Genomic DNA, 26,407 nt, shown 5'->3' with positions numbered 1-26,407 from the left:
ATGGGTCCTAGATTCCTTGGGCTTTAATTTTTAAACTTATTCAAGAATTAAAACTCTAGGTTTATATATCCATTTAATTAAATATCCTATCCTTTCAGATCTTCTTTTGTTACTTAGTGTGTATATGATCATATACATGCAGTGTGCTTTCCTACTTACCATTAAATTTTGTGTCAATATGTGAAAAGACAAGGGAACAAATTTGTGTATATTTCATTCCAGCTGTTTTTGTTGTTGTTGTTAAAGATTTTATTTATTTATTTGACAGAGAGACACAGTGAGAGAGGGAACACAAGCAGGAGGAGTGGGAGAGGAAGAAGCAGGCTTCCCGCTGAGCAGTCACCCCAATTCAGGGCTCAATCCCAGGACCCCGGAATCATGATCTGAGCTGAAGGCAGCTGCTTAACAACTGAGCCACCCAGGGGTTCTCATTCCAGCTTCTTAAATAAAGAAATATATATAGAGGGGCTAGTAATACATTATATGTAAATTAAAAATTTTTTAAAAAAGAAATATATAGAGAAAAAAGATAGTACTAAAATATATCAAAAACTCAATAGTGGCTATCTCTGGGTAGTAAGATTTATAAATAATTTTATTTTCTTCTCTGTTGTTTTCCATGTTTTTAAATTTTTCTGTAATCAGCATGTTACTTTTATATAAAAAGTAAAAACTGGGGCACCTGGGTGGCTCAGTGGGTTAAAGCCTCGGCCTTTGGCTCAGGTCATTATCCCAGTGTTCTGGGATCTACCCCGCATCAGGCTCTTTGCTCGGCGGGGAGCCTGCTTCCTCTTCTCTCTCTCTTTCTCTCTCTCTCTGCCTGCCTCTCTGCCTATTTGTGATCTCTGTCAAATAAATAAAATCTTTTTAAAAAATGTTAAAACTTTTGGGTAAGATGGATTCACCTATTTTAAAATCAAAACATACAAAATGGTATGCAGAGGGGCGCCTGGGTGGCTCAGTAGGTTAAGCATCTGCCTTTGGCTCAGGTCATGATCCCAGAGCCCCATATCCCAGAGCCCATATCGGGCTCCCTGCTCAGCCTCAGCAGGGAGCCTGCTTCTCCCTCTCCCTCTGCCTGCCATTCCCCCTGCTTGTACTCTCTCTCTCTCTGTCAAATAAATAAATAAAATCTTAAAAAAAAATTTTTTTTAAAAAGTGTATGCAGTGAAGTGTCCTGCTAATTGTATTTCCTCCTTGAAGGCAACCACTATTACCTGTTCTAAGTCTATCTTTCCAGAGCTGTTCTATACATACAGATTACTTTTATAATCTGAAAAAACTTATTTAAAAAATAAATTGTGAAACTCTGATCATTACAAGGCTAAAGTATATTAATACAACCTAATTGATAAAGTACGATCAAATGAAATATATGCGATGCAAAGGACTTTATGGAATGTGTGTGTGTATATATATATATATATATATATATATATATATGTATAATATTGAGATGATATCTTGTGCTAGCATTTATTATATTTATGTAATATATGTTAATTATAATCTTGCATGTTCACATATCTTTTATTAAGGATATTTACAGAAGTATTGGGAAAATCAGTACATAAATCTATTGGAAGGAAAGACACTAATGTCTTTAATCAGTAAGCGTTTTCTAAGGTTTTTACTCAAGAGGTAAAGTTATTCATAAGTACTCATAGAAAAAGAGAAAGAATAGCCATATACTCAATGAAGTAAAAGAAAAATTTTTTAAATTTAATGAATTCCCACATTCACTTGTGTTCATTTTTTTCTTATTTTCCTGAGAAATGCCGAAAAATATATTTTACTTTTAATTATTGCCATTTTCAAGTTTATTCAAAAGTACAATGAACCCCTATGTACCTACGACCCAGATTCAACAGTTAAAAACATTTTATTCTTAAAATCCTATCACATATTTCATACCCCTAAAAGCTCACAGTCTGTTTATTGTGCTGCACATTTGATTATTTTCTAGCTTTTGGTGATATTTTCTAACTCATAAATTGAACTTTGTGGCCCCAGTTTCTGCTAAGGTGACCTAACAAATTTCTAATGTAATGATACACAAAATAGAATCAAACCTGGGTAGAATGACCCATGCAATAAATTGGCCTAAAATCACTTTGCTGGATTTTCTCTTAACTGGGTATTTAGAGCAGGCCCAAAAGGTAGCAGAAGGGGCGCCTGGGTGGCTCAGTGGGTTAAAGCCTCTGCCTTCAGCTCAGGTCATGATCCCAGAGTCCTGGGATCGAGCCCCACATTGGGCTCTCTGCTCAGCAGGGAGCCTGCTTCCCTTCCTCTCTCTGCCTGCCTCTCTGCCTACTTGTGATCTCTGTCTGTCAAATAAATAAATAAAATCTTTAAAAAAAAAAAAAAGGTAGAAAAGATCTCATGTCTCATTCATTGTATATGGACTGCATTTTTATGCTACGGTCAGGCTTGAAATTAGGATTTTTACTCAGAGATAGTTGGCTGCCAGTAGCCTCTAAGTTATGCAAATGATTATGTCTGCTGAATTAATGCTTTCCAGACCCAGTTTAATAGGGTCTTCTATCTTTTTCCACGTTATCATGATTTTTCATTTGGGGATCACCTTGGACTACTTTCTCTCCCCATTGAATCATATTCAGGCAGTTGCCAAATTTTTCATGCCTCCATCTCCTCTATATTTTCATTGTCATCATGGAATTTAGACCCTTCTTAACTCACCAGTGGATTACCAGTGTCCCTTTTCTTAGTCCATTCACATTGTGAAGCCAGATTAATCTTCCAGTAAAATGGCTCAGATCATCCTTTTCCTTTGCAAAGTTTTTTATTGTCTTCCCACTATTTGCTAAATTAAATATGAACATTCCATCCTTAAGGCTAGTGTCCCAATACCCATGCAGCATAGTCCTAACTCATTATTCTAGCCTTCTGTTTCACCTTTCTACCTACCAAGATCCTATGTTTCAACCACACTCAATCTTCTCTGTTCCCTAAATGTTCCTTATGCTTCCCTGATTTGACTGTTGCTCACGTTTTCCTTGTGGCTGGAGTATCTTCCCTGCCTCCATCTCTAACTCTTAAATTCCTTGTTTTCCCCCGCGGCCCTTTCTATGTGCAGTCTTTTTCATAATGTCTTTTCCAATCAGAAGGAATATGTTTTTCCCTTGAATTCCACATGTACTTTATTGCTCAATTTTCTTCTAGCTTAGAATCATTTGTATACTTGTCTGGATTCATATCTTTAGGTGGTGGGGTGGGGTAGTATTATCTTTGGGCCCTTTGAAGTGCCTCCTGCAGTTATACACATTACCAACTGAGCAATAAATGTTCATGGAATTAAAAGCTCAGCTATGGGGGTGCATGGGTGGTTCAGTTGGTTTAGTGAGCATTTGTGTTCAGCTCAGATCATGATTTACAGGTTCCTGGGATTGAGCCCCGTGTTGGGCTCCCAGCTCAGTGGGGAGTCTGCTTCTTCCTCTACCCTCTACCCCCTCCACCTAATGCTCTCTCTGTCTGTCAAATAAATAAAATCTCTTAAAAAGGAAAGAAAAGCTCAGCTATGTAACCTATGAAATGGAAGTCTTCCTCTGGAATTCCCCCAAATTTCAAATATGCTGGCCCTAGCTGGGCTATGAGGATAATCTCTATAGAATTCATTTCTCCTGGACTTAAGGAGGATTGGCACTCTCATACTTATCAGTTTACAAAACAAAAATTGTGTGCTTTAGTTTTTATATTGTAAGAACGTGTCTACAGAGATCCTCAAGTAGAAGGCGGCCCTGTCATTTGACAGTTATTGCTTATTTATCTCTTAAGTTTGTCCTAGTCAGTTACTTAATTAGTTAAAAAACATACTTGCACCTTTATTATGCATTAACTAGAATAGTGGTGAAGAAAATCCAGAAAATATCTCTTTCTATAAAAATCACATTTCTTTTTCAGCATGTTTTTTATTTTGATGAAGTCTTTGGTGAAGCATGCACCAATCGGGATGTATACATGAAGACTACTCACCCACTCATTCAGCATATTTTCAATGGGTATGATAGTCATTATTTGCTTCTCTTGCTTCATACTGTTTTCCATAACAAATTTCTCTATAAGTATCATTTATGTTTTTCAGTTTTTTAATTAGACATGAATTTGTGTTTTAATCTGATGAATTTAGACTCTTCTAAGGAGTGCATTATCTCTATAGGATTTACTGAGCATTCAGAAATTTTCAGCAAAAATATAAGTTGTCAACAATATAATTTCATCAAAGCCCTCAGAATAAAAAGGTGTAAGTGGTTTAGTTTGAACTTTTGATAATAGGAATCATGCATTCTGCCTATAGTTCAGTTGCTTTTTTCATTGGCGTGGGATAGGTAAGTGACTATCATCTGTTTTTTTTATACATGTATTTTTTAAATTTTGAAATAATTTTTCACACTTAATAAACATAAAATGGGACCAAGAAGGTACTAGGGACTTCTGTTGTTTATTCAAAATATAGGCAGATATAGATAGAAAATGCCAAACAGCTTACTAGTATCACTGATTCCAGAGTAGTTTGACTTTTTAAAAATAATTTTTATAACTTTAAAAATATTGTATAATTCACATAAAATTAGATGCACAGATCTTAACAAGTATTCAGTTTTGATGAGTTTTGATAGTTGTATATATCCAAGTAATCAATACCTCGAACAAGATAATAGACCATTCCCATCATCCCAGAGAGTTCTCTCGCGTCCCTTTTTAGTAAGCCTCCACTTCCACCCTCAGGTCTTATAGAATCACTGACCTGCTTTCCATCACTATAGATTAGTTTTGCCTGTTCTAGAACATTACAGAAATAGAATCATTCCTATGTAGGTTCTTTTATGCTTGGCTTATCATAATGTTTTTTGATATTAGTACGTGTTGCATGTATCCATAGTTTTTATTGCTGAGTAATACTCCCTTCTATGAATATACCACAATTTATCTAATTTCCTGTTGATGGACATTTGAGTTGTTTCCAGTTTGGGATTATTGTGAACAAAGCTGTATGAACATTCTTGTACAAGTCTTTTTCTTGGACATCATGTTTTCATTTATCTTGAGTGAAACCTGGAAAGGGAATCTCTGGGGTCAGGATAGGTGTGTGTTTATAAGAAAGTGTAAAACAGTTTTCCATACACCCATTTTCTATTCCCAACAGCAATTTATGTGAATTGCATTTCTTTCTCTTTTCTATTTTTTTTTTTTTTTTTATGAGAGTTTTTTATTTATTTGAGAGAGAGAGCATGGACAAGAGTGTGGCAGGCAGGGGCAGCCTGTGATGGCATTTCTACATCCTCACCGTATTTGGTGTTGTCAGTCTTCTTTATTTTAGTCAGTCTAGTGAGAATGTAACTTGATCGCATTGTGGTTTGAATTTGAATTTCCCAAATGCCTAACGATATTGAGAATCTTTTCATATGCTCATTGGCTATTCAGATAACTATTTGACTAATTTTTTTGTTTCCTTTTTATTGTTGTTTTGTAGACATCACTAAAATTCTCTTTTATTCTGAGCAGGCTGAAAAAATGAAATACCTTTCAGGTTCAATTTCTTTTGTGCCAAATCTAGGGAGTACTTTTTAAGAGAGCAAATTTCTAAAGTTAGAATTTGAATGTTAAGGGGCGCCTGGGTGGCTCAGTGGGTTAAGCCGCTGCCTTCGGCTCGGGTCGTGATCTCAGGGTCCTGGGATCGAGTCCCACATCGGGTTCTCTGCACAGCAGGGAACCTGCTTCCCTCTCTCTCTCTCTCTCTCTCTCTCTCTGCCTGCCTCTCCGTCTACTTGTGATCTCTCTCTCTGTCAAATAAATAAATAAATAAATAAAATCTTTAAAAAAAAAAAAAAGAATTTGAATGTTAAAACAGTACCAATTAAAAAATAAAAGGTGGGGGCGCCTGGGTGGCTCAGTGGGTTAAAGCCTATCCCTTCGGCTCAGTTCATGATCCCAGGGTCCTGGGATCGAGCCCTGCATCAGGTTCTTTGCTCAGCAGGGAGCCTGCTACCCTCTCTCTCTCTCTGCCTGCCTCTCTGCCTACTTGTGATCTCTGTCAGATAAAAATATAAAATCTTTTAAAAAATAAAATAAAACGTGTAGGGGCACCTGGGTGGTTCAGTCACTTGAGCTTCAGACTCTTGATTTTGCCTCAGGTCATGTCTCAGGGTGGTGAGATTGAGCTCCCCATGGGAGTCTGCTTGAGATTCTCTTTCTCTCCCTTCCCCTCTGCTTTCCGCCTCCCCCTCCCCACCCCGCTTATGCTCACATGCCTGTGTGCTCGCTTTCTCTCTCTCAAATAAATAGATAAATCTTAAAAAAAGAGGTACAAGTTAAATGCATCCATTCTACAAAGGATAATAAGAGATTTTTCAGACCCATATTTGTTGTTTTTCAAAAAGCTCATCACTAAAATGTTCAGAAGATGGGGGACCTGGGTCGGCTCAGTTGGTTAAACTTCTGACTCTTGATTTCTGCTCAGGTTACGATATCTCAGTTGTGAGATCAAGTCCTGTGTTGGGCTCTGCACTGGGTGTGGAGCCTTTTTGGGATTCTCATTTTCCCTCTCCCCCTACCCCACTTGCATTTTCTTTTGTCTTTCTCTCTCTGTCAAAAAAAAAAAAAAAGTTCAGAAGATAAGGTTGATATTATTCTTTGGTCTCATTCTGCTACATCTTTACTATGTTCACATTTTCCTCCTTTAATCCTTTTACTCACTGTACCTCTGCCCATGTGTTCAAGCGCCTACACAGCCAGGAGCCTAGATTCAAAAGACAACAAGTAACTGGTCTCTGCTTAAGCAGCTTAGATCTAGTTAGCTACTATCTCTGTCTTCTCACACTTTGATGGTTCCTTTGCTATTGTCCTCTTACTTATTCCTTGATTTCTTTCTGGCTTCAGGCTCCTTTCTTCATGTCCATCTCTCTGCCCACCTCCATTATCCCCCCACCTCTGTGTCTGTACATAGACTTTTCTTCTTGGTGCAAGTAGCCACTTTTTTTTTTTTTTTTTAAGATTTTATTTATTTATTTGACAGACAGAGATCACAAGTAGGCAGAGAGGCAGGGAGAGGGAGAAGCAGGCTCCCTGCTGAGCGGAGAACCCAGTGTGGGTCTCAATCCCAGGACCTTGAGATCATGACCTGAGCCGAAGGCAGAGGCCTTAACCCACTGAGCCACTCAGGTGCCCCGCAAGTAGCTACTTTTATCATTAACCCATGTGATTCCTGTTCAAGAGTCTGCAATAGCTGCTTACTAGTTGACATTATGGTCACTTTCTACTCTGTACTTCATAGTTGGGCCTCTGGTACTCAGATAATCTTGGCCTGTAGCTCCTCTGAAAACACGTGATTGGCAGGTTAGTCTCCCAGCTCTTCTCTCCACCATTCTGCAGTTCCTCAGATTCCATTCTGCAGTTCTTTACATTCATGCCCACGCACGTATCCACCCACACACAAGAACAGTGATCTTACTTAGAATCACATGATGTCAGGCCTAGAAGTGATCTTGAAAATCAAGTAACCCATTAATTTATTAATGAAAGTGAAAACTGAGGTCCTTTAAAAAGCCCTTTTGTAAGTCCTTCCTCAAATATTTTGCTTACACTGATTTTTACCTCTGTCTAAACTTAATTTTTTTTCAAAGATTTTTATTTATTTATTTGACAGAGAGAGAGAGAGAGCTCACAAGTAGGCAGAGAGGTAGGCAGAGAGAGAGGGGGAAGCAGGCTCCCCGCTGAGCAGACAGCCCTGAAGCAGGGCTCGATCCCAGGACCCTGAGACCATGACCCAAGCCGAAGGCAGAGGCTCAACCCACTGAGCCACCCAGGCATCCCATAAACTTACTTAATTTTTATGAGTAGTCAGTACCACCTTGTTCATCATATGGTCTTCCATTGTTTATTGTATTTTTTTTTTAAGATTTTATTTATTTATTTGACAGACAGAGATCACAAGTAGGCAGAGAGGCAGGCAGAGAGAGAGAGAGAGAGAGAGGAGGAAGCAGGCTCCCCGCTGAGCAGAGAGCCCGATGCGGGGCTCGATCCCAGGACTCTGGGATCATGACCTGAGCCAAAGGCAGAGGCTTTAACCCACTGAGCCACCCAGGTGCCACTATTGTATTTATTTTAATTCTCTTTTACTTCTTTCATCAAAATTAGCTTTTAGGATTAAGGCAAAAATCATCTTCTCCAGAATTCTGTAGGGCATGGGGTCCTTATCTTATGGTATAACCAGTTCCATTTTAAAAATTCCTATTAAAAAACTCACGTGCTGCTTTGAGAATATTTTTTCTTCTTCCATTGTTTTTATAAGGTAAATCCCTCCTCTCCTTAAAGGATCATATGCTTATAGCTGAATTTTATCAGCTATAAACAGGATTCTGTTTCCGAGTTTCGTCATGAAAAATCTATGTGTATATTAGCATTTTTCTTAGTATATATGTTATACAAATGACTTTTTCCCCTAGAGGCAATGCCACTTGCTTCGCATATGGACAGACAGGTGCTGGGAAGACCTATACCATGATAGGAACTCATCAGAACCCAGGACTCTACGCTCTGGCTGCCAAAGACATCTTCAGGCAACTAGAAGTGTCCCAGCCGAGAAGGCCCCTCTTCGTGTGGATCAGCTTCTATGAAATCTACTGTGGACAACTTTATGACCTCTTAAATAGAAGGAAAAGGTACTGATTATGAGTGGGAAACTATATATTTGTGGATCATTGTTTTAGGCCAGAGTCCCACAGAATCACTGACTCATGGGATTTGATGCGAGGCCTTGTTATATTAGTGCCTTTTTGTGAAATTAGTCTCCTGAATCCAATAAATATTTTTTAAACTGCCAGTTCACCTAGAAAGAAAAATGTAAATTAGCCTTCCATTAGTATTTTTTTTAAATGATCAATATCCTAATGTTTATCACAAGACTATCCCTTTTATTTTGGTCTATGAAAAAGGTTATGATTTCAGGAAGTCAGGATATCAACATGTACTTAAATTCCTTCCTGTTCTTTTGACCTATTATTACACTGGAAGAACTATAAATACTGTTTCCTGCTTTCTTATTTTTTTTTCTTTCAATAATCTTAGGGTAAGCTTAATGATAGTTTTCTGAAATCAGTAAAAAGAAAGTCTCTCTTCTTCACATTAGACTTTTAGCTCTTGTAAGTCTTAAGCTGTTGCCCTTGCAACATAACACAGTAATTTAGAAATGGATTCATCAACTGACTTTAAATCCCTATTGTATTTTTCTGGCGTAAAGTTTGTTTAGGTTGAAACAGATGGCTTTAATTGAGCAAGAAACAGTGAAGTTGTGAAGGTAGCAACTGACTGGGAGAAGGAGAGATGGAATAGGGGAGGTGGAAGGGTAAAAGGGTATCATAATAGAATTAACCAGATCTGTGACAAGTTGGGAGCAGCCACACCAAGTGGAGAGAGTTAAGGCTAAGCACAGTGGAAGGCTGGGGAAGCCAAATCAATTACAGAAGCTAGCCTCCAGCAAAGGTATCCTAGCCCCTACAGAGCTGTTCAAAAGGATATGCAAATTCCGCGTGCTTCAGGCAAGCATTGGAATGGGGGGTGGGGATAGATAGGCAGCAGAGTTCAGTAGGGAGAGCATGTTAGGGCAGGCCCCCATGGTAGAGGGGCACTAGGATATTGAGTTGGGAAACTGGAGAAGCCAGCAACTAGGCCTGGGCAGACCACCATCTGTGGACTATTTCAAAAAAAAGGGGACCTTTGGGTATGCCACAGTTCAGAGAATGTATAGGTGTTCAGGGTTCAGTCCTGATATGGCAACTACCAAATAAGGAAGGGTTCCACTCTGGGTTTGCTTTGGAGAAGAGTTGCTTTTCTTTTCTACCCTCTCTGTTGGTTTTGAAGCCTCAGGTTAGCTCAATCACAGCGGCTCTTCCAAGCGCCAGCACTCTTACTTAGGAGCCCTTTCCAGTCAAAAATGTAGCCCGGCACTGGGATGCCAGAGCGTCTGGCTCTGGGGCTCCCAAACAGATGAGTTTCAACCACCAGCCACTGACGACATCCAAAGGCAGAAAACTGAGTGGTGGTGAAACAAGAAAGGAATTTATTTCAGTGAGGCCAACACCAAGAAGACAGCCAACTACTAACATTTCAGAGACTGCCTCCAACATGCCAAAAATACTACTCCTAGGGTTTTGTTGTTGTTGTCGTTGTTGTTGTTTTTGGTTTTCTTAAAGATTTTATTTATTTGAGAGAGAAAGAGCACAAATGAGGGGAGGAGCAGAGGGAGAGGGAGAAGCAGATTCTCCTCTGAGCTGGGAGCCCGATGCAGTGCCTGGCTCCATCCCAGGACCCTGAGATTATGAACTGAGCCAAAGGCAGCTGCTTAATCCAACCGACTGAGCGCCCCCCCCCACCTTTTTTTAACTTCTAGGTTTATATAAGGAAAATACAGGACAAAAGTTGGTGGGTACAAGCAGCTGGGTTGTGAAGGTCAAGTTGATCATTGTCTTGGGGTCAATCATGGGTGGGGTCTTGGTGGCTCAGGGCAGTCCTTATTGGTTGAGGAGATAGTGGGGGTAATTTGGGTTCCCTTATAGGGATGCTGTGCCTGTAGGGTCTTTTAGTGAAGAGATAAGCTGGAAAGAACTTAATCAATTAGGAAGTTTGAGGTCAAAATGGAGGTAATCGAAATCCTCTTTGTTTAAAGAATGGTTAGCAGGAGAATAAAAGCTGTTATGCTCTGTGTGTGTGTGTATGTCTGTCTGTCTGTCTATCCGTCTGTGCGTTAGTTTGGGTGAAGGGACAGTCAGGATATCTAGTCAGCTATTTCTGAGTGCAGTTCTTTAATGAATTACTCAGATATACTGCCCTGTATATTTGCATTCTTTAATTGTAGCCAAGGGGATGGGATGTGCTAATTCCTGGCTTTGAAGTTTCTTTTTAGGGCTCACTAGGGAAGACCCACACTTACTCTGTAAGTGTCTTGAGCTGTGGGTTTTTCTTTTTGTTTTTATATCTCTGGTTAATTGGCTAATATCTCTTTTACCTGTCTTCCTGGTACTTCTGAAATCTCCTGTTTCACTGATGGCACCCTTTCTTTTTATTTAGAGTTGTTATGCTTTATCCTCTTTATCTTTTATTTTTTAATAAATTATATTTCCTAAAAGTAATAGCAAGATTTGGCAAAGGTGAACAGAAACATATATGCTCAGTGCACCTCTTTTTTTCAAATTATTATTATTATTATTATTTGACAGAGAGAGAGAGTACAAGCAGGGGGAGTGGCAGGGAGAGGGAGAAGCAGGCTTCCACTGAGTAGAGAGCCCAACGTGGGGCTTGATCCCAGGACTCTGGGGTCATGACCTTAGCTAAAGGCAGATGCTTAATCAGCTGAGTCACCCAGGTGTTCCCTCAGACCATCCCTTAAGCTAGAAACCAAAGCTTATGATCTTCAAATTAACTTTTTTTTTTTTTTTTTAAGATCGAATTGGTTTTACTAAACAATTCATGAATCGGGCATCATTCCATCTAGCAAGTACAGGAGATGTCCAAGGAATTATACAAAATGGAAAGGAGGGTGGACCAAGAAAGTAGCAAAAGAAAAGAAAAGATGGTTCTAGGCAAGATCACCTTCCTTTGTGGGGAAGGGAAGGGGGTCTTATTACGTGAATTATCTCATTTCCCTTTAGGGGGCGTAGAGAGGGCCCATGTGACAGATTACCTCACTGGTGCTTATCAGAAAATTTCTGACTGATGGGTTTAAGACACATTTTGGGGGGAGGTTGAAACTGTAATTATGTAAGGTAGGAAGTCCCAAATTAGCTCATAAAAGTAGAGGTTAAATTGTTTTTATACCCCTGCATAAAAAGTGATAGAAATATATTTCTTACTTATAAGATTTAAAAATCTAACAGTACATTTTGGGCTGTCCATTAGGAACTTTTCTGGGGTGAGCTCATGGTGTAGGGCCTAAAAAGTATGTTCAGGAATGACATGAGGGCTCTGAAACCTAGAGCCTTCTTTTATTCCAGAAGCCTGACTGTTCCAATAGTTGTTTTCTGATAGGTCACAGGGATTGGTGAAGCTGTTTTCCTCCAGTCCTGTAAAAATTTGGAAGCTTGGTGTGAAACCTAAACTAAGAAAAAAAAGGTACCTGAGTAGTTCAGTTGGTTAGTCCGACTCTTGCTTTCTGCTCAGGTCGTGATCTCAGGGTCGTGGGAATGACCCCCGCGTCAGACTCCCCACTCAGCAGGGAGTTTGCTTGTCCCTCTCTGTCTTCTCTTCCCCCACATCCCTCTCTCTCTCAAATAAATGAATAAATCTTTAAAATTAAAAAAAATTTTTTTAATTTTTCATTAAAAAAAAAGAAAAATCATTTTCTTTTTTAGCTATAAAGTGGAATTCCATTCTTAACCTCAATCACTATTTTATTAAGGGAGAAAAATAATCTTAGAGTCTTTAATAGATTTAATATGTGCCCCTTGATATATCTGATTTAGTGATGATGATAAGACTATAACCTTCCCTAGCCTGAGAAATTCAGTTACAGCACCAGATCTCCCTTTCTCCCTTGGAAGATGTATCAAGACTCCTTAAGTTGGAAATAAAGTAGAATCCCATATATACTGGCTTAAGCTATTTAGGGAAGTCTTTTGCTCAAATAACTAGAATGCCTAGAGGAGAATTAGACCATAGGACCTGTTTATTCTAGGAACTCAGGAATGTTATAATAACCCAATTTCTTTGCTCAGCTCTGTCTTCTATGATATTAGCTTCCAAAACTGGCTCTCTGGTGCATAGAGAATGGCTGGCACTGCTCCCAGGACTACACATACTCTCACTTCCAGAAAGAAAGAGCAGCAGCATCTCACTCCCAGGCACCTAACAACCAGAAACTAGGACTTTATTTTGATTGGACCAGCAGAGATCCCATATCCAGTCCTGAGCCAATCACTGAAGCCATGAATATACCCTCCACTGATTGGTATAGGTCTGAATCCTATGTTCATTCTTTTCATTGTAGTTAAAGATCCTGACTTGTTTACAGCAGTTAAAGACCATCTCTGAAGCCCAGGGCTGGGGTCAAGGAGATGTGGGAGTGGGCGGGAGGATACATATCAATCTCACTCAAATAACAGAACTGCTCCCTAATTGTTGAATAATGGAATGTTTTCTGGGGAGGCAAGAACAAAGTTCATCATAGCAGGTCTGCCATACCAACGATGTTCTTGTATCTGCAGGCTCTTTGCAAGAGAAGATAGCAAGCACGTGATACAAATAGTGGGACTGCAAGAGCTTCAGGTGGATAGTGTGGAGCTTCTCTTAGAGGTAACTCTTTTTTCCTTACTACCTACCCCAGACACACACACAGTAGCCTAATTACAGGGAAAGAATTCATTTTGCTATTTAGCAAATATAATAGACTCAGATTTAGCCAAATGGCCATGATGAGCATGCCACTTCAACATTTGTAAAATGTGAGTCCTCTGAGAGGATAGCTCCCTTCTCTATAGGGCTGTGGTCTCAGTGCTGTGGAGCATGGGGAGAACCTAATGCACGGTGAGGGTACTTTTGTGCTAGTTTCACAGGCTGCTAATGTATAGATTTCTATGGTAGTAGGAAAAGCTGCTGGAGACAAATAGCTTTACTTTAAGTAAAAATTGTTAACAGGTAAGGGGGGTTCCTGACCGGCTCAGTCAGTAGAGAATGTGGCTCTTGATCTCAGGGTTGTGAGTTTAAGCCCATTTTAGGTGCAGAGATTACTTTAAAAAAAAATTTTTTTTTAATAGGTAATACTTTCACCTGGGTTCAGAAATTCAGGAGATACAGGGGTGCCTGGGTAGCTCATTCCATTGAGCATCTGACTCAACCACTCAGGTCATGATCTCAGGAGCATGAGATCAAGCCCTGGGCTGGGCTCCATGCTCAGCATGGAATCTGCCTGTTCCTCCCCCTGCTGGTTCTCGTTCTCTAAAACAAACAAACAAAAATCTTTGGGAAAAAAAATTCAAGAGTTACAATGAAAATATTCCTTCCATTCTCTTTTCAAACTGAAGCGACTAATTTTAAGATTTTTTTTTTATATCCTTCCAAAGGTTTTTTTTAAAGGTATTTTAAATCTTCCTTTAAAAGTTATCTTTTGGGGTGCCTGGGTGTCTCAGTCAGTTAAGCGTCTGCCTTCACCTCAGGTCATGATGCTGGAGTCCTAGAATCAGTCCCACATCAGGCTTCTTGTTCAGCATGGAGTCTGCTTCTCACTCTCCCACTCCTGTGCTCTCTCTCTCAAATGAATAAATAAAAATCTTAAATAAGGGGCACCTGGGTGGCTCAGTGGGTTAAAGCCTCTGCCTTCGGCTCAGGTCATGGTCCCAGGGTCCTGGGATCCAGCCCCACATTGGGCTCTCTGCTCGGCAGGGAGCCTGCTTCCTCCTCTCTCTCAGCCTGCCTCTCTGCCTACTTGTAATCTCTGTCTGTCAAATAAATAAATAAAATCTTTTTAAAAAAAATCTTAAATAAATGTTATCTTTTAACACTTGTTCATTATTAGATATAAACCTTACAAAAATACTAAGAAGATAGAAAAATAAAGGCCACCTCCAACTTACTATATACAATTCCCCATTCTACTGTTAACAGTTTAAAATATCAAAACAAAACAAAACACCACACAGTTTAAAACATTTAAATTTTTTTCTGTACTGGGAATTTATTAATTTATGTACAAGTATATTTTTGGTGACTCTTCCTTTAATGCAGTGGTCCTCAACCCTAGCTTTACATTGTGTCATTAGGGAGATTTTTCCCTTCAGGTAAAAAAATGGTTTAACCATTTTTATTGTGAAAAATAGCACTCTACAGTAAAATGCTTAAAGCCTAAATGTGTTTAGTATAAAGAAACAAACCTTTTTTTCTTTTTTAAGATTTTACTCATTTATTTGAGGGAGAGACAGAGATAGTGAGCCAGGAGAAGAGGGAGAAGCAGAGGAGTCTGAAGCAGAGCTCGATCCCCGGACCCTGGGATCATGACCTAAGCCAAAGACAGATGCTTAACTGACTGAGCCACCCAGGCACCCCAACAAACAAGCACCTTTATAATCAATTACCCAGATTAAGAAATAGAACATTTTAGGGGTGCCTGGGTGGCTCAGTTGGTTAAGCATCTGCCTTCAGCTTGGGTCATGATCCCGGGGTCCTGGGATGGAGTCCCCCATCGGGCTCCCTACCCAGCAGGGAGTCTGCTTCTGCCTCTCCTTCTGCCCCTTTCCCTGCTTGTTCTCTCTCTCTCAAATACATTAATAAAATCTTAAAAAAAAAAAAAAAAGAAACAGAACATTTTAGCACCCCACAAACCCCTATACAAATTTCCAGTCACAGTCCCCTATAATCCTGATGTTTATGCTGATCACTTTTTTTTTTTTTTTTTTTTTTTTTAAAGATTTATTCATTTAGGTGCTCCTGGGTGGCTCAGTTGGTTAAGCGGCTGCCTTCGGCTCAGGTCATGATTCCAGGGTCGTAGGATCAAGCCCTACATCGGGCTCCCTGCTCAGCAGAGAGTCCTCTCTCTCCCTCTGTATGTTACTCTGCTTACTATCTCTCTGTCAAATAAATCTTAAAAAAAAAAAAAAAAAAAAAAAAAGATTTATTCATTTATTTTTAGAGAGCTAAAGAAAGCACAAACGCGTACAGGACGAGCGGCAGAAAGAGAAAATCCCAAGCGGCTCCCCACTGAGGGCAGAACCTGACTCAGGGCTCTACCCCATGACCCTGAGATCTTGACTTGAGCTGAAACCAAGAGTCAGCCGCTTAACCGAGTTACCCAGGCCCCTTACGCTAATCACTTTCTTGTTCTTTGTTGTATTTTGCCACTTATATATTCATCCATTAACTATGTAACTTTGTTTTTGCCTGTTTTTAAACTTCATATGAATAGAACCACACTGAATTTTTTAGTGTCTTCTTTTGCTCAACATTATGCTTTTGAGTTCCAGCTGTGTTTTTGCATATGGATGTAATTTTTTTTATTTGCTGTATAGTATTCAGTCATATGAGTATACCACAGTCTCACCATTCTGTTAATGGATAGTTGGGATTCTTTGGGGGCACTATTCTGCATATTGTAACTGTGAATATCCTTACACATGTATTCCAGTATATAGCATATGAGTTCTCTAGGATATATATCTAGTTGTGAAGTGATTGGGTCAGAGGACATGCATATCTTCACTTCACTAGATGATGCAACTGCTTTCCAAAGTTATGTACGCTCTCACAAGCAGTGTGTGAGCAATCCTGTTGTTCTTCAACCTTGCCAACACTTCCTGTTAACTTTTAAATTTTTGCCAGTCTGGAATTGGTTAATTATATCCTATTGTGGTTTTAATCTGCATTTTGCTGATTGAGAATTAAACTGAATAGCTTTTCATATCTTTTTTTAAGATTTTATTTATTTATTTGACAGAGATCACAAGTAGGCAGAGAGAGAGGGGGAAGCAGGCTCCCCACTGAGCAGAGAGCCCGATGCAGGGCTTGATCGCAGGACCCTGAGACCACCACCTGAGCTGAAGGCAGATGCTTAACCCACCAAGCCACCCTGGTGCTCTGCTTTTCATATTTTTTTTAATTTTAAGATTTGATTTTTCAGTAATCGCTATATCCAATATGGGGCTCAAACTCACAACCCTGAGATCAAGAGTCGTACACTCTACTGACTAAGCCAGCCAGGCACCCCACTTTTTATATTTTTAATTTATCTTATGGGTTTCATCTCTTGGGAATGCCAGTTAGGGTCTTTCCCTCTTTTTTGGGTTGTCTTTATCTTACTGATTTGTATATTCTGGATGTGAGTCATTTGTCAGGTGTTTGTGTGTTTTTTTTAAGATACTATTATTTATTTGACAGAGAGAGAGACCACAAGAGAGGGAACACAAGCAGGGGGAGTGGGAGAGGGAGAAGCAGGCTTCCTGCCAAGCAGGGTGCCCGATGCTGGGCTTGATCCCAGAATTCTGAGATCATGACCTGAGCCAAAGGCAGATGCTTAATGACCGAGCCACCCAGGCACCCCTCATTTGTCAGTTATTTGTGTCATAAGCATGTTGTCTCATTCTGTGGCTTGTGTTTCTCATTTCATCATGGTGTATTTTTAATGCTTGCTTGAGTCCCTCTGAGGTAGTTAAATCAGAATCTCTTGGGATTAGGCCCAAATGTAGATATTATTTTAAACTGAAATATAGGTCACATACCATAAAATTCACCATTTTAAAGTGTATGCATCAGTTTTTTAATATATATTTGTGTGTGTGTATATATATATATATATTTTATTATTATGTTTTTGGAGAGAGAAAGAGTATGCGAGCATGCATGAGGGTTGGCCAAAATCAAGAGTTGGATGCTTAACCGACTGATCCAGTCAGGCACCCTACATACCTTATTAAGTTTTAATCTAAATATCATAATAGGGGCGCCTGGGTGGCTCAGTGGGTTAAGCCGCTGCCTTCAGCTCAGGTCATGATCTCGGGGTCCTGGGATCGAGTCCCGCGTCGGGCTCTCTGCTCGGCGGGGAGCCTGCTTCCCTCTCTCTCTCTCTCTCTCTGCCTGCCTCTCTGTCTACTTGTGATCTCTGTCAAATAAATAAATAAAATCTTTAAAAATAAATAAATAAATAAATAAATAAATATCATAATAATCACCCTCTTAAAATATACAATTTAGTGATATTTACAGAATATTCAAAAAGTTGTGCAGCCATCATTACTATCTAATTCCAGAACATTTTCATCACCTCAAAGTGAAACCCTGTACCATTTGGCAGTTACTCTCTATTTCCTCTGCCTCCAGGCCTGGAAACCACTAATTTCTGTCTTGATGGATTTGTCTATTTTGGCCATATTATATAAGTGGAATCATACAATAGGCAACCTTTTGTTTCTGGTTTCTTTCATTTAGCATATTTTCAAAGTTCATCCATGTTGTAGCATATATAAGTACTTCATTTTTATGGCCAAGTAATATTCTATTATGGATATATTATTAATATTTTGTTCATCCATTCATCAGTTGATAGACACATAGGTTGTTTTCACTTTTATAGAAATCAGTATTATGAATGATACTGCTATGAACATTCACATATAAGTTTTTGTGTAGACCTATGTCTTCCGTTTTCTTGAGTCTATGCCTGGGAGTGGAATTATTGAGTCACACTTTTTGAGGAACTGCCAAACTGTTTTCCAAAGTGGCTGCACCATTTTATAGTCCCACCCACAATGCATGAAGGTAGATGTTATTTTTTTTTTTAAAGAATTTATTTATTCATTTGACAGAGAGCGATCACAAGCAGGCAGAGAGGCAGGCTGAGAGAGAGGAGGAATCAGGCTCCCCGCTGAGCAGAGAGCCCAATGCAGGACTCGATCCCTGGACCCTGGGATCACGACCCAAGCCGAAGGCAGTGGCCCAACCCACTGAGCCACCCAGGCACCCTAGATGTTATTTTAAAAGCTCACCAGGTGATTCTAACCTGCATCCCACAGCCATTATAGTCATTCTTTTAGTATATCCAGCAAGCCTGGCCAGAGAGGGACAGAGAAGGCCAGAAGGACAAGCTGGATTCTTGGCAAAACCTACCTTTAAAACAGCTTCACAATACACCCTTCTTGGTACTTGGGTATTAAAATGGCAGGGTGACCCACCATTGAGGACTTTTCTAACAGTTTCTTTTTGCTAGGACAAATATATAAATTTTGCTTATATTTGCCTCTTATTTGTGTGATTATATCTTATTCCTGAGTCCTGGGACCTAAAACCCGAGAATAGCATATGAGTGTGGCTATTTTAGAGTTACCTAAGAACCAAGAGCCCTTTTCTATCAGTTTTAAAAACAAAGGTTTGTGAGATGTGGTGAAAGTGTCAGTCTGGTGTCAGGTCACCTCCTCTACCCTAGTAGAGTTTTATGCACTGCTCTGTCCTGAGTTATCTTTCCTGAGAAGAGCAGAAAGAAGTTTCTTGTTAGTCAATATGTTATCTCATTGCCATTGATACTCTGTAATATATATGACAGTGTACAAGAAAGCCAGCTGAGATCAAGGTGGAAAGTTGATATAAATTATGGATACCCTCATAAACATTTGACTCAAAACAACAGCACTTGCTAACTCAGGTCTCACACTTTCTCAGGTGTCACTGTTCATGCTCACTCAGGTATCACCCATGTGTTTGCTCAAGTGTCACAATCCAGTGTCATCTTTGAGTGTCGCCCTCACAGATCATCCTCAGGTTTACTCAGGCATGGCCACTTGTTGCCTGCACAACTAGCAGCCTCATTTTTTATGGGGTTTTGTCCTTCTAGGGCCTTTCTCCTTCAGGTGTATTGTGCTACTTTGTCTTTTTTTTTTTTTTTTTTTTAGATTTTATTTATTTATTTGACACTGAGAGAGATCACAAGTAGGCAGAGAGAAGGAGGGAAGCACGCTCCCCGATGAGCAGAGAGCCCGTTGTGGGGTTCGATCCCAGGACCCTGAGATCATGACCCGAGCCGAAGGCAGAGGCTTAACCCACTGAGCCACCCAGCGCCCCTGTACTACCTTGTCTTTTTTTTTTTTTTATAAACATATAATGTATTTTTATCCCCAAGGGTACAGGTCTGTGAATCGCCAGGCTTACACACTATATAGCACTCACCATAGCACATACCCTCCCCAATGCCCATAACCCCACCCCCCTCTCCTGACCCCCCTTCCCCCAGCAACCCTCAGTTTGTTTTGTGAGATTAAGAGTCACTTATGGTTTGTCTCCCTCCCAATCCCATCTTGTTTTATTTATTCTTTTCCTACCCCCCAAACCCCCCACGCTGCATCTCCACTTCCTCATATCAGAGATCATATGATAGTTGTCTTTCTCCGATTGACTTATTTCACTAAGCATAATACCCTCTAGTTCCATCCACGTCATTGCAAATGGCGAGATTTCATTTCTTTTGATGGCTACATAGTGTTCCATTGTGTGTGTGTGTGTGTGTGTGTGTGTATCACATCTTCTTTATCCATTCATCTGTTGATGGACATCTAGGTTCTCTCCATAGTTTGGCTATTGTGGACATTGCTGCTATAAACATTTGGGTGTACGTGCCCCTTTGGATCACTACGTTTGTATCTTTAGGGTAAATACCCAGTAGTGCAATTGCCGGGTCATAGGGTAGCTCTGTTTTCAACTTTTTGAGGAACCTCCATGCTGTTTTCCAGAGTGGTTGCACCAGCTTGCATTCCCACCAACAGTGTAGGAGGGTTCCCCTTTCTCCGCATCCTCGCATCCTCGCCAGCATCTGTCATTTCCTGACTTGTTAATTTTAGCCATTCTGACTGGTGTGAGGTGGTATCTCACTGTGGTTTTGATTTGTATTTCCCTGATGCCGAGTGATGTGGAGCACTTTTTCATGTGTCTGTTGGCCATCTGGATGTCTTCTTTGCAGAAATGTCTGTTCACGTCCTCTGCCCATTTCTTTTTTTTTAAGATTTTATTTATTTATTTGACAGACAGAGATCACAGCTAGGCAGAGAGGCAGGCAGAGAGAGAGGAAGGGAAGCAGGCTCCCTGCTGAGCAGAGAGCCCGACACGGGGCTCGATCCCAGGACCCTGGGATCATGACCCGAGCCGAAGGCAGAGGCTTTAACCCACTGAGCCACCCAGGCGCCCCCCTCTGCCCATTTCTTGATTGGATTATTTGTTCTTTGGGTGTTAAGTTTGCTAAGCTCTTTCTAGATTTTGGATACTAGCCCTTTATCTGATATGTCGTTTGCAAATATCTTCTCCCATTCTGTCAGTTGTCTTTTGGTTTCCTTTTTGTTTCCTTTACTGTGCAAAAGCTTTTGATCTTTATGAAATTCCAAGAGTTCATTTTTGCCCTTGCTTCCCTTGCCTTTGGCAATGTTCCTAGGAAGAAGTTGCTGTGGCTAAGGTTGAAGAGGTTGCTGCCTGTGTTCTCCTCAAGGATTTTGATGGATTTCTTTCTCACTTTGAGGTCCTTCATCCATTTTGAGTCTATTTTCATGCGTGGTGTAAGGAAATGGTCCAGTTTCATTTTTCTGCATGTGGCTGTCCAATATTCCCAACACCCTTTGTTGAAGAGACTGTCTTTTTTCCATTGGACATTCTTTCCTGCTTTGTCGAAGATTAGTTGACCATAGAGTTGAGGGTCTATTTCTGAGCTCTCTATTCTGTTCCATTGATCTATGTGTCTGTTTTTGTGCCAGTACCATACTGTCTTGATGATGACAGCTTTGTAATAGAGCTTAAAGTCCGGAATTGTGATGCCACTAACTTTGGCTTTCTTTTTCAATATTCCTTTGGCTATTCGAGGTCTTTTCTGGTTCCATATAAGTTTTAGGATTATTTGTTCCATTTCTTTGGAAAAAATGGATGGGATTTTGATAGGGATTGCATTAAATGTGTAGATTGCTTTAGGTAGCATAGACATTTTCACAATATTTATTCTTACAATCCAGGAGCATGGAACAATTTTCCATTTCCTTGTGTCTTCCTCAATTTCTTTCATGAGTACTTTATAGTTTTCTGAGTATAGATTCTTTGCCTCTTTGGTTAGGTTTATTCCTAGGTATCTTATGGTTTTGGGTGCAACTGTAAATGGGATTGACTCCTTAATTTCTCTTTCTTCTGTCTTGTTGTTGGTGTAGAGAAACGCAACTGATTTCTGTGTATTGATTTTATATCCTGACACTTTACTGAATTCCTGTACAAGTTCTAGCAGTTTTGGAGCGGAGTCTTTTGGGTTTTCCACATATAGTATCATATCATCTGCAAAAAGTGATAGTTTGACTTCTTCTTTGCCAATTTGGATGCCTTTAATTTCTTTTTTTTTTTTTTTTTTTTTTGGATGCCTTTAATTTCTTTTTGTTGTCTGATTGCTGAGGCTAGGACTTCTAGTACTGTGTTGAATAGCAGTGGTGATAATGGACGTCCCTGCCGTGTTCCTGGCCTTAGAAAAGCTTTCAGTTTTCCTCCATTGAGAATGATATTTGCGGTGGGTTTTTCACAGATGGATGGCTTTGATAATATTGAGGTATGTGCCCTCTATCCCTACACTTTGAAGAGTTTTGATCAGGAAGGGATGCTGTACTTCGTCAAATGCTTTTTCAGCATCTATTGAGAGTATCATATGGTTCTTGTTCTTTCTTTTATTAATGTATTACACATTGATTGATTTGCGGATGTTGAACCAACCTTGCAGCCCTGGAATAAATCCCCCTTGGTTGTGATGAATAATCCTTTTAATGTACTATTGGATCCTATTAGCTAGTATTTTGGTGAGAATTTTCGCATCTGTGTTCATCAAGGTTATTGGTCTGTAATTCTCTTTTTTGGTGGGATCCTTGTCCGGTTTTGGGATCAGGGTGATGCTGGCCTCACTGTACTACCTTGTCTTAATGGGGATGCCAGGTCTTCCCTGCCTTTACAGAGGATGCACCAACTCATCACATTTCTCAGATTTGGAATCAAAATTTCTTCTGTCAGGGCATTGATGAGTATTTTTTTAGTTGCAGAATTTATAGATTTTTAAGTCATTTCTTCAGCCATTTGACATACTTCTGAGTATCCATTCTCAAACATCTACTAAATCTGCCTCCTGTTTTAAATTATCATTGCCCTGGCTATAATTGGTAGCAGGGAGCACATGGCAAAAGCTTCCCCAGTTGTATGCCAGTGATAGAGACTTCCTGTGTACACGGTGCCTGTACTGCTGAAGTGCTCTTAGCCCTCCTTTGGTATATGTGCAGAAAGCTTAATGATTAAAGCCTCATAACCAGACAGACCTGGGTTGCAGTGCCATATATCCTTGAGCATGTCCTTCACCTTTCTGAGCCTGAAACATGTGGATGGTAGTAGATGATTGGGTTGGGTGACAGAGAAGGAAATGGGATAACATACACAAAATGCTTCCTGTGGTACTAGCTCATTTTGTCACAGCTATTCCTTTTTTTTTTCTTTTTTTGGTCCTCCTTCAGTTTTGTTGGAAGCAAATAATGAAAACCATTGCCGTTAAAAACATACATAAATGAGTTAAATAACACCATCAAGTATTTGTGGTTTTTTAAAAGATTTTATTTATTTAATTGACAGAGAAATAGAAAGTGCACAAGTAAGTAGAGCAGCAGGCAGAGAGATAGGGAGAAGCAGGCTCTCCGTGGAGTAGGGAGCCAGCTGTGGGGCTCAATCCCAGGACCCTGGGATCATGATCTGAGCAGAAGACAGCCGCTTAATGACTGAGCCACCCAGGCACCACTCAAGTATTTGTTAACCAATTGGTTTCCTATTCACTATCTTAAAGCCTCTATCAGTACTCCAAATGTTGCTTTGTTTCATGTCCAGGGTATTTTTTTTTCTTGCTTTTTAAAAAATTTATTAGCATATAATGTATTATTTGCTTCAGGGGTACAGGTCTGTGAATCATCAGTCTTATACAATTCATAGCACTCACCATAGCACATACCCTCCCCAATGTCCATCACCCAGCCACCCTGTCCCTCCCCCCGACCCCCCAGCAACCCTTAGTTTGTGTCCAAGGCTAAGAGTCTCTTATGGTCTGTCTCCCTCCCTGGTCCCATCTTGTTTCATTTTTTCCCTCCCTACCTCCCATGACCACCCCCCCACCCTGCCTCTCAAATTCCTCCTATCAGAGAGATCATATGATAATTGTCTTTCTCTGATTGACTTATTTCGCTCAGCATAACACCCTCTAATTCCATCCACATCGTTGCAAATGGCAAGATTTAGTTTTTTGGTGGCTGCATAGTATTCCATTGTATATATATACCACATCGTCTTTATCTATTCATCTGTTGATGGACTTCTAGGCTCTTTCCATAGTTTGGCTATTGTAATGTCACATCTATTTTTATTAATAATATTTATTTATAATGTCCCTGAATGTTTCCCAGGCAACAGAATTCAGCAGTTGTTTCGACTTTCTTTGGTGGTAGGTCCCCATTTCACTACTCACATAACATGTTTTGTCTAAAGGAAGGACCTAGATTTAGAAACTTGCCTAATAGACTTTAGTTATGGAAGGAGGAATTCGAGAAGGAGGTACTGAGAAGAAAAGGGAGTCTAGTGATTTTTAAGTTAATTGTACTAATTTTGCTCAGCTCCTAGACTTGCATTTCCCCCCAAATAAATTGTCCATTTTTTTTCTCTTTATTCTTTCTTTTTTCCTTCCTTCCCTTTTTTTTTCCCCCTGTCACTTGTACTGGAGAGCCCATAGAATCTCACATTGATCTATAAGGCTCTATTTCCCCCCATGAAACTCTGATTGTTTTACATTTGTGAAAAGAAAGTTTTGGAAGTTTACAGAAAGATGTTAGTTCTTGAGGCACCCGGCTGGCTCAGTCTAGCATGAAACTCTTTTTTTTTTTTTTTTAAGTTTTATTTATTCATTTATTTATTAGAGAGACAGAGCGCAAGCAAAGAGAGCAGCAGGAAGAGGGAGAAGCAGACTTCCCACTAAGCAAGGAGCCTGATGCGGGACTCAGTGCCAGAACTCAGAGATCATGATCTGAGACGAAGGCAGCTGCTTAATGAGCCACCCAGGCGTCCCTTGAGTGCGACTCTTGATCTCAGGGTTGTGAGTTTGACCCCCACATTGGGTGTAGAGATTACTTAAAATAAAGAATCTTAAAAAAGAGAGAGAGAGATGTTCTTTATTAAAATGAATATTTATTGGGTGCGCCTGGGTGGGTTTAGTTGGTTAAGCATCAGACTCTAGATTTTGGCTCAGGTCATGATCCTCAGGGTCTTGAGATTGAGTCCTCATGTGGGGCTCCTTACTCAGCCGGAAGTCTGCTTGAGATTCTCTCTGCCCCTCCCTTGGCTTGCACAGCAGGTGTGCTCTCTCTCTCTCTCTTTCTCTCCAAAATAAATAAATAAATCTTTTTTTTTTTTAAGATTTTATTTATTTATTTGACAGACAGAGATCACAAGTAGGCAGAGAGGCAGGCAGAGAGAGGAGGTAGCAGGCTCCCTGCTGAGCAGAGAGCCTGATGCGGGGCTCGATCCCTGGATCCTGGGATCATGACCCAAGCCAAAGGCAGGGGCTTTAACCCACTGAGCCACCCAGGCGTCCCTAAATAAATCTTTTTTTTTTTTTTTTTTTTTAAAGATTTTATTTATTTATTTGACAGAGAGAGAGATCACAAGTAGATGGAGAGGCAGGCAGAGAGAGAGAGAGAGAGAGAGAGAGGGAAGCAGGCTCCCTGCTGAGCAGAGAGCCTGATGCGGGATTTGATCCCAGGACCCTGAGATCATGACCTGAGCCGAAGGCAGCGGCTTAACCCACTGAGCCACCCAGGCGCCCCTAAATAAATCTTTTTAAAATGAATATTTATTGAGAATTTACCATGTGCCAATCATGATTCTAAATGCTTTACATGTATTATCTTGTGTCATCTTTTTTTTTTTTTAAAGATTTTATTTATTTATTTGACAGAGAGAGATCACAAGTAGGCAGAGAAGCAGGCAGAGAGAGAGAGAGGGAAGCAGGCTCCCTGCCGAGCAGAGAGCCTGATGCGGGACTCGATCCCAGGACCCTGAGATCATGACCTGAGCCGAAGGCAGCGGCTTAACCCACTGAGCCACCCAGGCGCCCTTGTGTCATCTTTTTAGTTGTCTTAAGTAATCTATGAGATTATGATCTTACAGATAAACTAAGGTTCTGAAAAGTTAAGTGACTTGCAAAATTTTGCTCATTGCAGGTTCACCCAACCATATGTCAGAGCTAGCATGCATACCCAGTCTAACTTCAGATTTCACTACCTTAACCCCTACACTTGAGTCTGTATGTCACTTAGAAAAATTTGTCTGATAATCTTCACAAACTGAGTCATTTTACTCCTCAGAGTTCAGCTGCTTTATTTCAGTTTCTGAAAGGAATGGTGATTGCAGTCTATTTCTGAAGCTGAGGAAATGCCCAGAACCAGAAATTCCTTCATGCCTTCCCTAAAAGGCATTTAGTCAGGAAAGTTCTCAACATGTTAGGTTTTCTGAGACATACTCACAGGTACCTAATACATCATGATAAATAAGGTGGACAAGGTGCATGGAAAACCATGTGTAAAAGTCTATCATACAAGCCCAAAAGTCAGTCTTTCTTAGCTCCCCTGGGGGTGAACCACAACCCATCCTTTGAGTTTCTGTCACTATCTACAGTTCCTGGCCCTGAGGCCTCTCAGAGCTTTCACTATGTCCCAGCAGAAGTAGCATCTTTACTTTCACATGTGGCAGAGGACACCTGGCTTCTATCCCTAGCCCAACAATATTTAACCTTTGTGATCTTGGATAAGTCACCAACTTCTCTGTGTTTTTTCCCTTATCAAGCATATTGTTTACACAAATTTAGAGATTTAAAATATCTCCCCTGTCTCTTCATGGT

General features: G+C 40.1%; 1 protein-coding gene across 1 annotated transcript in view; it reads left to right on the top strand.

Moving 5' to 3' along the window:
* Positions 1-26,407, top strand: part of LOC111145740 (kinesin family member 24) — an 82,632-nt gene that overhangs the window by 32,728 nt on the left and 23,497 nt on the right. The window contains exons 4-6 of the mRNA XM_022500910.1: positions 3,922-4,019; positions 8,463-8,678; positions 13,215-13,302. Of these exons, the coding sequence (XP_022356618.1) occupies positions 3,922-4,019; positions 8,463-8,678; positions 13,215-13,302 (402 nt within the window). The remainder of the gene's footprint in view (positions 1-3,921; positions 4,020-8,462; positions 8,679-13,214; positions 13,303-26,407) is intronic.

The sequence above is a fragment of the Enhydra lutris genome, unplaced genomic scaffold (assembly GCF_002288905.1).
Source record: "Enhydra lutris kenyoni isolate GAN:26980312 unplaced genomic scaffold, ASM228890v2 scaffoldscaffold13, whole genome shotgun sequence".
Taxonomy (NCBI): domain Eukaryota; kingdom Metazoa; phylum Chordata; class Mammalia; order Carnivora; family Mustelidae; genus Enhydra; species Enhydra lutris.
This window is presented reverse-complemented; position numbering and strand designations above follow the sequence as displayed.